The sequence below is a fragment of the Xenopus laevis genome, chromosome 2S (assembly GCF_017654675.1).
Source record: "Xenopus laevis strain J_2021 chromosome 2S, Xenopus_laevis_v10.1, whole genome shotgun sequence".
NCBI classification, from domain to species: Eukaryota; Metazoa; Chordata; class Amphibia; order Anura; family Pipidae; genus Xenopus; species Xenopus laevis.
The window spans coordinates 154,269,276-154,284,008 of NC_054374.1; the positions used below are offsets into that span (position 1 = coordinate 154,269,276).

The following is a 14,733-nucleotide window of genomic DNA, read 5'->3' on the forward strand; positions in this document are numbered from 1 at the left end:
TCCTCTGGATCAACTGTCAGTTAGGCAGGTTATATATAGATTTAAAAGGTTGAACTTGATGGACGTGCGTTTTTTTTTTCAACCTAACTTACTATGTAAATAGCCTCAGACTGTATTCATCTCCAGCCAACATTACACCTTTGGGCATCTAGTGCTCTCCCAGCATCTACCGAAACAAGAGCCACAGAACATGTTGGGTAAGGTGCCTTTTTTTCATCCCAAATTAACTATGTAAAAAATTATGTCTCTGACAAGGGTTACAAAATGGGCTTCCACTGGACAAACCCAAAATATGAAATGAAAATGAAGGGTAATTCAAGAAAATCTAATAGTTACATTTTGCTGTCAAGTGGAATAAACCTCCTATTTAAGTAAAACTGTTCCCTGGGTTTGACTGATGGAAAATTGCATAGAGGTAATAGAATAAAACTGGAAGGAATACAAATGGAGGAGGATAGAGTTTTGGGTCAGGAATCTCTGACCTTTCTCTAAGCAGATCCACCAGCCGTTTAGCGGAAGGAATAAACAGACACAAATCAAACTCCATTCAACCTCCAGACAATATGATGTGCAAATTCGCTAGACGTGTGCTCATCGAAAAGGAACAAGGTAACGGTCCCAGGCATGACTGTAATTGTTCTCATGCCTTGCAGGGATATTTATTCCAAGTATTATTTATCAGAAGTCTGGGGGGGAGCATTTTATTTCTTGGAATTCATTTTCTGGGTCACAAGCGACATGACCGCATCAATCAGATCATGAAAAGAATATTTTGAGATTGAGAGTAAATATCTACATACAATAGATCTAGAATTAAATAAAGATAACAGTTATATTAAACAGCAATTGTATTCATTATTTTAACCAAGGGGATCAAAGTGCCACCCCCAAGGGTCAGGTCGTCACAGACCCATGGAGTTCCTTTCCCAAACTTAGAACCTTCAGAACCTGAAACAGCTGGACAGAACAGTATGAAGGATACAATCCATAAAACAGCAACAGCTGGGATAATGGCCCTAAGAACTGGTGCGTCTTTATGTGTGTTCAATTTTTTATTTACCTGCTGTGGTTATGATAGAGGATAAATAGCCGTATTCACCTTTTTTATTCCTTGTGTGCTAATTGCCTGAGGCCATGAGATACCATGGGAGAAAGACACTTTTGGAAACCCAATGGGGATTAATTTAATTTGAGTTACTACAGCGCTTTCTAGAAGGTAGTCACGCAGGAGAGGGAGTGATGACTTTATAATGATCATTTAAGGGCTACATCCATGAGTAAGTTATATCGACCCAGGCTTGAAAACATATAAGCAGCATTTTTAAATGATATATATAGAAAGATAATCCAAATATTGGGCAGATAAATAGAAATTGTGAGTAATTCCAACATGAATAAGGCTCCTTACTTCTAGTTTTCTAACTTCCTGCATTCCTTCCATATACAACACCAGTGTTTCCAATGGAACAGCAGATGGAGAAATCTTACCTAGACATTTAGCTCGCATGCCTTTCCATGTCCCACCAAGTTGCTCCATTTAACTGACCATTATCTCACTTATTTGCATGGATTTGAAGGTTCTAACTTAAGGTGGCCATACACGGATAGATCCGCTCGTTTGGCGATGTCGCCAAACGAGCGGATCTCCCTCCGATATGCCCACCTTGAGGTGGGCAATATCGGGCTGATCCGATCGTGGGCCCTAGGGCCCAACGATCGGATCCTAGCGTTCGCCAAACGGGCGGTCGGATCGCGGGACCGCATCAACTAACAGATGCGGCTGCGATCCGACGGGATTTTTAATCCCATCCGATCGAGATCTGGCCGACTTTCGGCCAGATCTCGATCGGGGAAGCCCGTCGGGGGCCCCCATACACGGGCCAATAAGCTGCCGACACGGTCTGTCGGCAGCTTTTATCGGCCCGTGTATGGCCACCTTTACTCTGCTGTCTCTTTGTCAATGTAACTGAATGTGTCTCAGTGAGACATGGGTTTTTACTATTGAGTGTTGTTCTTAGATCTACCAGGCAGTTGTTATCTTGTGTTAGGGAGCTGCTATCTGGTTACCTTCCCATTGTTCTTTTGAAAAGGGAAAAGGGAGGGGGGTGATATCACTCCAACTTGCAGTACAGCAGTAAAGATTGATTGAGGTTTATCAGAGCACAAGTCACATGACTTGGGGCAGCTGGGAAATTGACAATATGTCTAGCCCCATGTCAGATTTCAAAATTGAATATAAAAAAATCTGTCTGAAATTAAATGGATTTCAGTGCAGAATTCTGCTGGAGCAGCACTATTAACTGATTCATTTTGAAATTTTTTTTTTTCCCATGACAGTATCCCTTTAATAATTTTTAAATGATTTTTTTTTAGTAGCCTAGGTATGGAGATCCAAATTATGGAATGATCCCTTATCCGGAAAACCCCAGGTCTGGAGCATTCTAGATAACTTGTCCCATACCTGTATCAATGGTCGGAAGTCATGTTACTGAGTACAGGTATAGGACCTGTTATCCAGAATGCTTGAGACCTGGGGTTTCCGGATAACAGATCTTACCGTTATTTGGATCTTCCTACCTTAAGTCTACTAGAAATCATGTAAACATTAAATAAACTCAAAAGGCTGGTTTTGTTTCCAATAAGGATTAATTATATCTTAGTTGGGATCAAGTACAAGCTACTGTTTTATTATTACAGAGAAAAAGGAAATTATTTAAAAAAAAATAGGATTATTTATTTATAATGGAGTCTACGGGAGATGGCCTTTCCATAATTTGGGGCATTATGGATAACGGGTTTCCAGATAAAGGATCACATACCTGTACTAGTCCAGTTTTTATTGTTCTAGACCTCACCTATCAATCCTTCAGAGTCCTGGCCGTCATGTTCCTGCTTCAATCTAAACTAAAAACTTTGTTCTGTTGCTGCCCAACCCCTCACTTACCACAGGCCCCTGTACTATTTTGATCATTTGTAAAGAACATCAATCCTCTACGCTGTAAAACGAAGAATCTCACCAATAATAATAATCTATTATAATCTCAATAGTTTTAAAACAGAACAACGTCTTGGCCAGCGCATGGGCAGAGCAAAGGAGACGTTCTTTTCTCCAGTCTGGTGGGACAGATAATATTCTCTTGGGATTAGACAGTTCTCCGAGTATATTTATAAACTATAGATGATAATCTGTTATTAAATGATGAGTTCTACATAAGATTTAGTGCTGCTTTATACTGCAGAGGTTAAATCTGGTGACAACAGACTCAGACTAATAATATCTAAGACACTGTATGGAGGACCAAAAATTTTATTATAAAGACAAAAAGAACAATGAGGAGAAACAGAATGCAGAAAGCTGAGGGACAAAAGAACAGAGAACATAAAAAGACATCAAATAAAAGAAAACATAGCATAATACTTGCAAGACTCACTTTTCTCCTGTACGTACAGATAACCTTCCATTGTCCATTGACTCGGTGGTCTGTAATCTTGGTCTGCAGATTTCATCCTCTGCATTAACTGCTCCATCTCCTGCCGAGTGCTTTCAAAGTTATTCCGCGTCTAAGAAAGAAATGTATTATCTCGTCATAGCAGAACTCTGCTGGTTTCATTACGTATAGAGCTCTGAGCAAGAGACCATCCACGCAAGGTGGCTGGATTCCGAGATAATTATATAGAGTAGAAAGAACATCGCATCTCAGGTACTTTCCCTGCTTGTTTCATAAGAGGCCTCTCTTATTCTTAAAGGGGAACTAATACGGAAATGAAAATTTAATATAAGCTTCATCATACTGAAATAGATAACTTTCTAAATACAATCAATTAAAAATTCGGTACTGTTTCTAAAATAATCAAGTTTATGTTCACTATCCCTCTCTCAGCATCTGTTTCTCTTCATTCTGTCTTCATTCAGCAGTTGGGTGTCAGATATTCATTGACAATTAGATCCAATATATCTTATAAGGGGGGTCCTTTTGCCTAGAAGATGTATTAGAGCTCACTATATAAAATCACCAAACATCATGTCTCTCTACATGCAGAATTTGTGCAAAAGGCAGTTATTTTGTAGATTGTGTTTGTACTGAAATCAGTTATTTGAGTGAGCTCTAATACATCTGCTAGGAAAAGAAGCCCCCCTATAAGATATATTGGATCTGTCAATCCAGTAGTGGACAGTTAATGCAAGTGGACTGAACAATCTCGATAATGTTTCACCATTAATCTGAGTGGCTCTTCTTCAGTGTAATGTTGGAGAAGACTTAAACATGTTTCACCACTCATTCATAAGGTTTCTTCAGAATATTCTTGAAGAAGTCTTGCCAGTGAAGGTTTTCAGTCATCCAGGTTTGATATACACTTATCCAGTAGGGGGCAGTCTTAGGCAAGTGGACTGAACAATCTCAATAATGTTTCACCACTCATTTGAGTGGCTTCTTTAGCGTAATATTGAAGAAGCCTTGAAGAAGAAATGTGTCACCAGTCATTCATACAGTTTCTTCAGAATATTTTTGAAGAAGTCTAGAAAACACACAACTTAACTATGGCTTCTTCAGAGTATTCTTGAATAAGTATTGAAGATACTTCAATACTCAACCAAGAGCCTTGTTCAGAGAATCCTTGAAGAAGTTTTAAAAACATTTCACCACTCAAGAGGTTTTTTTTCAGACTTCCCCACTCGTCCAAGCGGCTTCTCCAAGGTGATCTTAAAATATTTTACCACTTTCTCCAGTGGCTTCATCAAAGAAGGCTTGAAGAAGGCATAAACTTTCACCATTTACCCAAGTGATTTCTTCAAAGTACTCTTTAGTGTAAGCTTTAAGGAGTCTTAAAAATATTTCACCACCATTTAAAATGGGTTGTTTTGGCATATTGTTGATTTCATTTCTCTGAGTGCCTCTTTAAGAAGCAAAAAAAAACCCACTCAAGCAGTATCTTCAGTGTAATACTGAAAGAGTATTGATAACATTCCCCTACTCAGTACTTCTTTAGAGTATTCTTGAAGAAGTCTCGAAAATTCTTTGTCACTCAGTTTTTCCAGATATATCCTGAGGCTCCTTCATGGTTTTCTTGAAATGGCTTCAGCACTCATCCAAGTGACAACCCAGAGCATTCTTGAGGTCTTGAAAATGTGGAACCACTCACCTGCGTGCCTTCTTTAGGGTTTTCTTAAAGATTAGTGATGGGCGAATTTTTTCACCAGCCATGGATTTTTTTTGCGCAACTGCGCCCAAACACAGCAGAAACAGCATCTTCAGCATAATCATGATGAAGTCTTGAAAAAAATATATCCACTGAACTGAGAGTATTCTTGGAGAAGTCTTGAGAACATGTCTCCAATCTTTTTCATAATATTTTTGTCATGAAAACGTTTCACCACTCATTCAAGCATGTTCTCCAAAGTTCTCTTTTCTTGTTTAACTACACACTAGAGCAGCATCTTCAGGTTAATCTTGAAGAAATCCTGAAACCATTTCACCACTCAATACTTCTTCAAAGCATTGTTAAAGAAGTTTTACCAGTTGTCCGAGTAGTTTTTTTTTTTTTTTAATGTTTTCTTGAAAATGCTTCTCCACTCATCCAAGCAGCTGTGTATTCTTGAAGACATCTTGAAAATGCTACACCACTCATCGGAGAGGCTTCATTAGATGCTTGGATGAGAGGTGAAACATCTTAAGACATGCTGAGTAATCTTGAAAACACTGGTGCCGCACTGGTGAGTGGTACTTTGTGAGTGGTACTTGAGTGGTACTTCATGATCGCTCAGCAAATCTCACCTCTGATGAAGCCGCTTGGACAAATGGTGAAATATTTTTAAGATTATTCAGCAAGTCCACATGCTTTTTTCACTTGGCCCTTCTAGATACCTGTAGGCTCATTTTGCAGAAAAAAGAAAATTCTATCAAGGCTCATGGGTCGATGATCACCTTGAGTTGAGCACATAGATGGATACATTAGTCAGAGATCTGTTCATTTCCCAAGGTTGAAAAGGATGTTAAGATGTATAGCCAGCCTTGCAGGTTCAATATTTAATACAACACTGCAACTTTACACTTTATCTATGACCGACCTTGGTGCTATGATCCCCTGCCAAATAGCCGCAAAGATTGTTGCCAAAGAGGCCTCATGAATTATCAAGGGGCCTAAAAATGGCAACTAGGGATGCACCAAATCCAGGATTCGGCCAGGATTCAGCCTTTTTCAGCAGGACTCAGATTCGGCTGAATCCTTCTGCCAGGCTGAACCGAATCCAAATCCTAATCTGCATATGCAAATTAAGGGTGGGATGGGAAATCGCGTGACTTTTTATCCCAAAACAAGGAAGTAAAATATGCTTTCCCCTTCCCACCCCTAATTTGCATATGCAAATTAGGATTCAGTTCAGTATTCGGCCGCATCTTTCCTGAAGGATTCGGGAGTTCGGCCGAATCCAAAATAGAGGATTCAATACATTCCTGATGGCAACTAATTAAAAGTATGTCACAAAGCACAATTATAATATACAGTTGATCTTTAAAAGGCTGCTTTCATTAATCTAAGAACCAGTAATGAATATCTCACCAGCTTTCAGGTTCGGTGGCTGCTGGATGCCTATTACCAATGCCCACAGAATAAAACCTTCTCTAAATCACTGCCTGCAAAGTTAAAAAAACCCTCCTATAAGCCCCCAGGAAGATCTGGAGATTTTATTTACGTCTGACATTTATTTCCTTAAGAAGCATTAAACTGCATCTGTTTGATTCAAAGGAGGAATTCTGGAGCGTCAGTTTATCATACTAAAAATCAATTATTCATGAGGCCCCAGTAATAAGCAGGGATTGGGCTTACGTTCTGTAAATTGAACTGCAGCTGCTCCTTGTACGGCGTAAATTCTCGAGCCAGCTCGTATCCCTCATGGTAAAAGGTAAAGAGGCCTTGGAGGAACGCCAGGAGCTGCAAAGGTAATACAGAAAGAGCCGTGAATATTAAAATCCATAAATATTGTACCGTATCCCAAAGATTTAGCACTGGTAAGCGGCTGCTGCCAATTAGATTAGAGGCTGCTGCGGGGGTTCTATATTAAAGGAGAAGATAAGTCTGCTTGCACCCAAGTGATTGTATTGACTCCTATCAGCAGAAAACTGCACCGGACAGTAGTTTTTCTATCGAGCACCATGGAGAGATCTTCTTCCGGCTTCTTCTTTCTTCAAATTTCCGGGGGCAAGTGCATGCGAAGTAGAACGAAATAGCCGACTTTTTAGTTAAAGTTCGGCTTTTCATTCTACTGCGCATGAGCAGCCGCGCACAGAAAAGTGGTGCTCACTGGAATAACCCCGGGCCGGTTATGCCGATAGGAGCACCAGTCTGGGGTTTCAGGTAAGTCAATACAATTACTTGGGGGTGCCTAACATTTGGCACCCCCCAAATGCAAACAGACTTTTCTTCTCCTTTAAGGAAAAGTAACATTAAATAGATATTTAACATTACAACAGGCTAGGGGTCTTTTGATTCCAAATCTCCCTATTCCATACATTAAGCTGGAAAGGTTGGTTCAGCATTTTAGCACCTTTCTCAGCCTGGCTGGGCAGATAGGGACCCAACTGAGCACAGGGTGATACACCTATAAATAGTTGACTATGGAAGGATTGCTAGGAAGGAATAAATACATATTTGAGAACAGGTTAAGACTACTGAAACAATTTAATTTGCCTTAGCTTTTGCAGAAGCGGGAACCTATCCCTTTCCCTGTTTCCCAAACAAACACTGTAGCAATCAGTCCTGGGATCTAAAAAAACAACATAAGTTAACCAGAATGCTCGGGGGCCTGGGGTTTTCTGGATAAGGGATCTTTCCGTAATTTGGATCTTCATACGGATCTACTAGAAAATCATGTAAACATGAAATAAACCCAATCAGCTGGTTGTGCTTCCAATAAGGATTAATTATATCTTAGTTGGGATCAAGTACAAGTTACTGTTTTATTATTACAGAGGAAAAGGAAATCATTTTTGAAAATGTCAATTATTTGTTAAAAATGGAGTCTGTGGATAACGGCTTCGCGGATAACGGACCCCATACCTGGAATCTTGTTAACTGTAGGATAAAGCCTATCGACTTACATGTAAAGATAAACTTGCAAAACGGGCAACTTTCTACTGTTAAAAGGGGATCATGGAATCCAATTCTAAACAGAGACACAGACCCATTTTTCGGTTTCTGATCCCTGTTCTGGACCTTCACATTTTTTCCCTGAATAAAAAGGAATTGGTATGTAATATAACAGACAGCCACAAGATGGCAGAAAACTGCAACACAAAGAGTTGGCTCTCAAATGAGAAGATAAATCCAGTTCGATCATTCAAATAAAGCAAATGTTATTATCCTTTACTGTTTCCCAATAGAAAAGATAAAGCAGGGGGGTCTTAACTTCTCGTCTACTCTGAGTTAAACTGAGTCTACTAATAGGACTAGCAATTGGGTGACAGTTGATCTATTAAGGCAACTCCATTCAATGTCCCTGTTGAACACTCTGAGTGTCTCACACTGACTAATGTGACAAATGCAGAAAAGATCTAGTTATCCCCTGAAAGTTCTCACCAAGATTGAATTTATCCACCGAGGTTAATCTGAGTCCCATGGCTGGAGAAAGCATGAGGTCTCCTTAGCCCAAAGAAACTCAAACAAGTTTTGAGCCTTTTAGGCAAATAAACCCTTATGAGTCCAGCAGGGAAAATTATGGAGATGAGTGGGACCCCATAGCACATATAATAAAACAGCTCCTCTAGCGGCTGTATACTAACATTAATACTGCAGTTCAGGTACAATATTCTGATATTACATGTGATTGGCTGTTACTTATCCCTTGGGGCAAATTCACTAACCTCCGAAAATTCTAATCGAAGGTTTCGCTCACATCAACGCACTTCGCCAGGCGAAAATTCGCCAGGACAACGCTAATTCACTAAAATCCAAAGTTGCGTCCAGGGTGCCGAACGATGGCGAAGTTGCGCTAGCGTTCATTCGTCAAGCAAAGCGAAGTTGCGCTAGCGTTGGCTAATTTGCATATGGCGGGAAGTTACATTTCAATGGACGTATATGTTGCAGCAAATACATTTCATTACACAAGCCTGGGAAACCTTAATAAAAGAAAATAGAGTTGTTATATTGCCCTACACATGAGCCCAGTGTATAGTTTATGTGCCATATGTAAGGAAATGTAGGGGGGAAGCCGGTTACCCAAAAAAAAATTTACGATCTTTTGCAGCAAATTTTTTTGGAGGAACTCCTATCTACTCTATTGCACTTCACCTGGTCTGAGGTGGCAAAGGCAAGTCTGGTGCAAGAGGTAACGTTCAGTAAAATCCGCATCTTAGTGAGTTTGTGTAGTTACGTCCATACGCCAGAGCGCAAATTCGCCTGGCGTTAGAGTGTGAAGTAGCGCTAGAGTCTATCTCCCTCGCTAGCAAAGTTACACCAGCGCCCTTTAGTAATTCGGCGAAATCCTGAAATGACATCACGCTGGTGAATTTTTACCAGCGTTAGTCACTTCGCCCTTTAGTAAATTTGCCCCTAAGTCTCTGTTCCTAAGCACCTAGAGCAGGCAGTAACCCTTCCAACACTTTCCCATGTTCTCTGCCCTTATATATTAGGCAACTCTCTAGCCCTGTCAGTCTCTTCTTCTGTACCGGAAATAAACGGATACAAATCAGGAACTATCTAGCACTGCCTGTTTCTGAGAGCAGGTGGTAACCCTTCTAACACTTTCCTCTTGCCTTGAAGGTGATCAAAACCTTCAAGAATGAGCTGATGTGACCCTCCCAGTGGATCCGATAAGGAAAGTAAATAGTAGACTTCTCCTGTATCCACTTACAGCCCAGGTAGTTACACAATGACTAATGGCTTTGGCAGTTCTATTTGGAATCGGAAAAGCTGGGTGCCTCACTGGGTTTCTACCACTAGCGGGTGCTGCATGACTATTTTGAAGAGCGTCTCCCTCTAATATTCATGGTTTGTACCAGTTCAGACACTTATTAAAGGGAATACACATTGCAGGGCCATCACTTTCATAAATTCCATGTAGACAATTAAGACCAGAAACCAGAGCTCATGTTCTAGTGTCCCAAACACACGTGCACAAGGGTGAGCCCTAAAACGACAGCGTAAAGGGGAACTCTGCCTAAATGTTTTTTTTTTTGCATAACGAAAGAAAATATCATTCTAATCAAATTCATAAATTTTTTTTCACTGATTTTCATGTTAAATTCTTACAATTGTCTCCTCTGCTTTCCCTGACACATGCCACTAAAACATCGTATCGGTAAGTCATAGCTCCTCCACCAGGAAAGACTCCAATTCCCACAATGCCTTGCATGTTCTGTAGTCAGGACCAGGTTAGCCAATAACCAATAAGAGCACTAGAACCTTTTAAGGGTCAGGACAACCTGTAGCCAATCAGAGTATTAGAACATGCTTTGACCAGCCTATGAACAAACATCAAATAGCTCCCTTATCCATTACCTGGAGCAACCCATTAGCACCCAATAAAGTAATTGTTGCTCCCATGCTATAATCCTAATCCCCTTTAGAGTCACCCCCCAGGTGCTGCACATATGGATAGAGTTCATACAGTGGCTAGAGAAGAATGTACCAAATCCAGGGTGAACTGCTACTCTGACTCCTGAATCTGTGACTGGGAAAGACCCAGCAATGGAATATCTCTGGGGCAACAGACTGGCAGATACTAATGATGTGTGTTACTCCTGGATGGGGTGTGAAGGATGAAATGACAATAAACTGAGCATATTAAATACAGAACAGAACCATCATGTGGGAAATGGGGTGCTTGACATCCTGCAGTGTCACATATATACTTCATATGACCCAACATGCTACACGCCTTACTATAAGGAGGTGGTCATGGCTGTTAAAGGAGAACTAAAGCCTAACTAAAGAAGTAACAAACACATCAACTTCATCTCCCACCCAAACACATCTGCTCCATTTCACCAGCTAATTTCACCCCACGCTTGCCAAATAAATCATCCTCTGGATCTGTCTCCACTTCAGACACCACTGTCTCTACATAACCCCCAGTACATGCATAACATATTTTCAGTGCTGTATTGTGGAGTATCATAGTGACTCCTGTATTGTGGAGTATCATAGTGACTCCTGTATTGTGGAGTATCATAGTGACTCCTGTATTGTGGAGTATCATAGTGACTCCTGTATTGTGGAGTATCATAGTGACTCCTGTATTGTGGAGTATCATAGTGACTCCCATAGGAGATCCTGTTCCTGAGTTTCACCTCAACTGGCCTTCTGGTGTTTGATTTTGGCCCATTGTCCCCCCCTCTCTGTCTCTCCTGAAGTCCCTCTGGCCCTACCCATGTCTCGACATTGACCATGTACACTTTATTAACCCCTTTGTAACATTTTTTCTCAGTTCTTCTCTGTCTAGTCAGTCCTAGTCATGTGATCAGAGCCAGGGTTCTGGCGGTTCATCCTCACCATAACATTAGCCGTCAATGTTGCGGTGCTCCAGCTGTTGCTGAGTAATGAATCCCAGCACCCCCCCATCCTCCCTTTCCAATCAACAGCTGGAGAGACGCTGCTCAGAGGTCCCAGCTCTGTAGTCTTGTGATGTTACTCATCTTTATAGGAGAAGCCACGAGACATAATAGAGCAGAATATTAAGTATGAGCATCATCATCACGGTGGTGAGTCAGCACAGCTTGTAGCTCAGATACTTCCCATCACTAACCGTAAATCATTGGAGACCAGGGCAGCCTGTCAGCCAAGGTTCCATCCCATCATCTCAATGAGCCACTTCACATGAGGTTTAACCTCATAAACAATACAACCAGCCATCACTTCTACAGAATCAGCTGAAAGAGGTTCATGGAAGGATACAGAGATACTTTTACTGCTGTAAGGCTGGGGGTAAGCCGGGTCATTTCAAGCCTATAGTGTGAACTCTATTATCTGCTTGGAACACAGGTCATTTAGCCTTGGGAAACAATAAAGTTCATTCCGTAGGCTGCTCTATGTCTGACCTGCACCCGCAGAACTCTGAGTAAATAACAGAAATAGACTTCTTCTGCCCATGGTGTTAAATGATTTATTCCCTTTTGCTTATTTGATTGACTGGCTAACTTTGCTTATTTGCCTGAAAATTGGAGGTTACTATGGCAACTGCAATTTTGACCCTTGCATTGCCCGGTTACGTGCCCAGCGCCCGGTAGTATAAGTAACTACTGAAATCCACACACAGACAAAAGCTGCTAAAAGTCGGAATAAGCAGGACTGCTTTACATTGAAGACAAATGATTCACCCTATTAAAGGACAAGGAAAGTTAAACTAAAGAAGTAGCTAGAAATGTTGTACATTATTTTGTGCTTCTGTACCAGCCCAAGGCAACCACAGCCATTTAGCAGTAAAGATCTGTGTCTCCAAAGATGCCCCAGTAGCTCCCCATCTTCTTTTCTGCTGATTCACTGCACATGCTCTGTGCTGCTGTCACTTACTGAGCTCAGGGACCCACTCACAATATACAGTACACATAGAATAGAAATGTCACAATATAAGACTGATTAGTAATTAATACAGATAATTACTACATGGCAGCACAGAAACCAGTGCAATTAGCACCAGAATTTAATAATCAGCCCTGTAGCATCAGCTTATATTACAGGGGAAGCTCATTTTCTGCTGGATAATTAGTGACAAGCCCTAAGCAAATAATGCAAAAAAAAAAAAAAATGTATGTAAACTTGTTCAGGAGTGATCCTCTGTGTACTATTGCAATTTACTTTAATTATGAATCATTAGTGATGCGAGATATAGCACTTTTAGACTGCTATTACCAGACTCCTGTCTCACCAGCTCACCTGGAGTGTCAGCTCTTCTATGTATTTCCTGTATAGTCAGTTAAATCTGACTTTCAGGGAGAGCTGTTGAGCCAAAGGTTTGGTATTAGCAGTCAAAAACTGCTGTCTCAGACACCACAAAAATTGAAAAGCAATGTAAACTGCTCCGGGTCTAGTTTATTTGGGTTTAGGTGCTCTTTAATGCTATATACCAGGGATGTACATACAACCAGCCACTTTCCCTTTTCCTATACAGGTTGAGGGTTACAGTTCAGCAAAGCGATAGGCATAGGAATAAAACTTTGCTGCATGCTGTTATTTTCTAACTCAATTACAAGCAAAATCCATGTTTCAGTTAAATGATGTATTAGTAGTTAGCCAGTGCCATAAGGCTAATTGCCAGAATGTTCGCTTGTGCGTCCAATTACACCACTTAATACCTTCTTGCATAAAATACAAACATAACACAATTTCCCTGAAAGAAAGTCGTTTATCGGTGCAGACTTGACTCATAAAAGATCTCTGGAAAAAGCCGAGATGCATATTAATATACAATGTGGCAAGATTACAATCTGTCGGTAGGACACAGGATTAAGAAAAGCTAATGGAGTCCCAACTGCCATCTAATTAAATGCCATTCAATGGACGGTGCAACATACGTGATACCGAAACGGATCCCTTACAATTAGGTACAATTAATGTCATTATTATACAGCTCTGCTGGATGACAGAACGGGATAATGGAATTTAATTGACTATTCTTGTGTAAAAATACATGTGCAGGAATGGGACCTGTTATCCAGACCCCTTATCCAAATAAGGGGTCTTTTCTGTAATTTGGATCTCCATACTTTAAGTCTACTAGAAAAACATATAAACATGAAATAATCCCAATGAGATGTTTTTGCTTCCAATAAGGATTAATTCTATCTAAGTTGGGATCAAGTACAAGTTACTGTTTTATTATTACAGAGAAAAAGGAAAACTATTTTAACAATTTGGATGATTTGGATAAAATGGAGTCTATGGGAGATGGCCTTTCCATAATTTGGAACTTTCTGGATAACGTATTTCCGGATAATGTATCCTATACATTTGGGGATAAATTGCAATGAAAACAAAATTTTAAAATATAAAAGTATGTAGTAGAGTCCTGCCCCGGGCAGAATACCTGCTGCGTGGCTGGAAAAGTCCCCAATTCCCTGATTGTGCGGGTAAGATGCAGTGATCCCTCCTACCCACCCCTGTGGTTATTGGCAAGTTTTTCCCTTACCCCACTGGCTCCAGAGTGACATCACTTCCTGTGCACAATGATGTCACTTCTGGTTTTGTTGGAAAGAGGAAAGAGTCAGAAATGGAAGGCAAATAACTCAGAAACTACAAAAGATAAAAAATGAAGACCAAATGAAAAGTTGCTAAAAATAGGTCAGTCTATAGCATACTAAAAGTTAACCAAAAGGTGAAGCATCCCTTTCACTAGTTGTGGTTCGGGTTAGGGTTGCCACCTGTTTGGTTTTTACCCGAGGCCTGTTCGGGTCTGAACCTTTTGTTCGAGTTACAACCTTATGAAACCTGAACAATAATCTGGCCAATACTGTACATGAAAAGCAATTAAGTACTTAGATACTCACCTTTCTTATTACAGATACAAAAAAAAAAAGCAAATCAATTAAAAATAAGAATGTTTTTTTTCTAAATTAGCATTGCTGTATTTCAGAGCTTTCTGGATAACTGATTTCTGTATACATACATGCAATTAAAGGATTGGGCTTAATCATCAAGCAGAGTATAGATAGAGATAGGGTTGCCACCTGTGTGGTTTTGAACTGGCCATCAACACTTTAAAACATTGCGAAAACTGGATAAAAATCCAGCCAGTAGCATCTA

General features: G+C 40.4%; 1 protein-coding gene across 1 annotated transcript in view; it reads right to left on the minus strand.

Annotated features, from left to right (window-relative positions):
• arhgap42.S (Rho GTPase activating protein 42 S homeolog) overlaps positions 1-14,733 on the minus strand; it is a 166,963-nt gene that overhangs the window by 24,014 nt on the left and 128,216 nt on the right. Inside the window, exons 7-8 of the mRNA XM_018250342.2 lie at positions 6,826-6,930; positions 3,432-3,561 (exon numbers count right to left, since the gene is read on the minus strand). Of these exons, the coding sequence (XP_018105831.1) occupies positions 3,432-3,561; positions 6,826-6,930 (235 nt within the window). The remainder of the gene's footprint in view (positions 1-3,431; positions 3,562-6,825; positions 6,931-14,733) is intronic.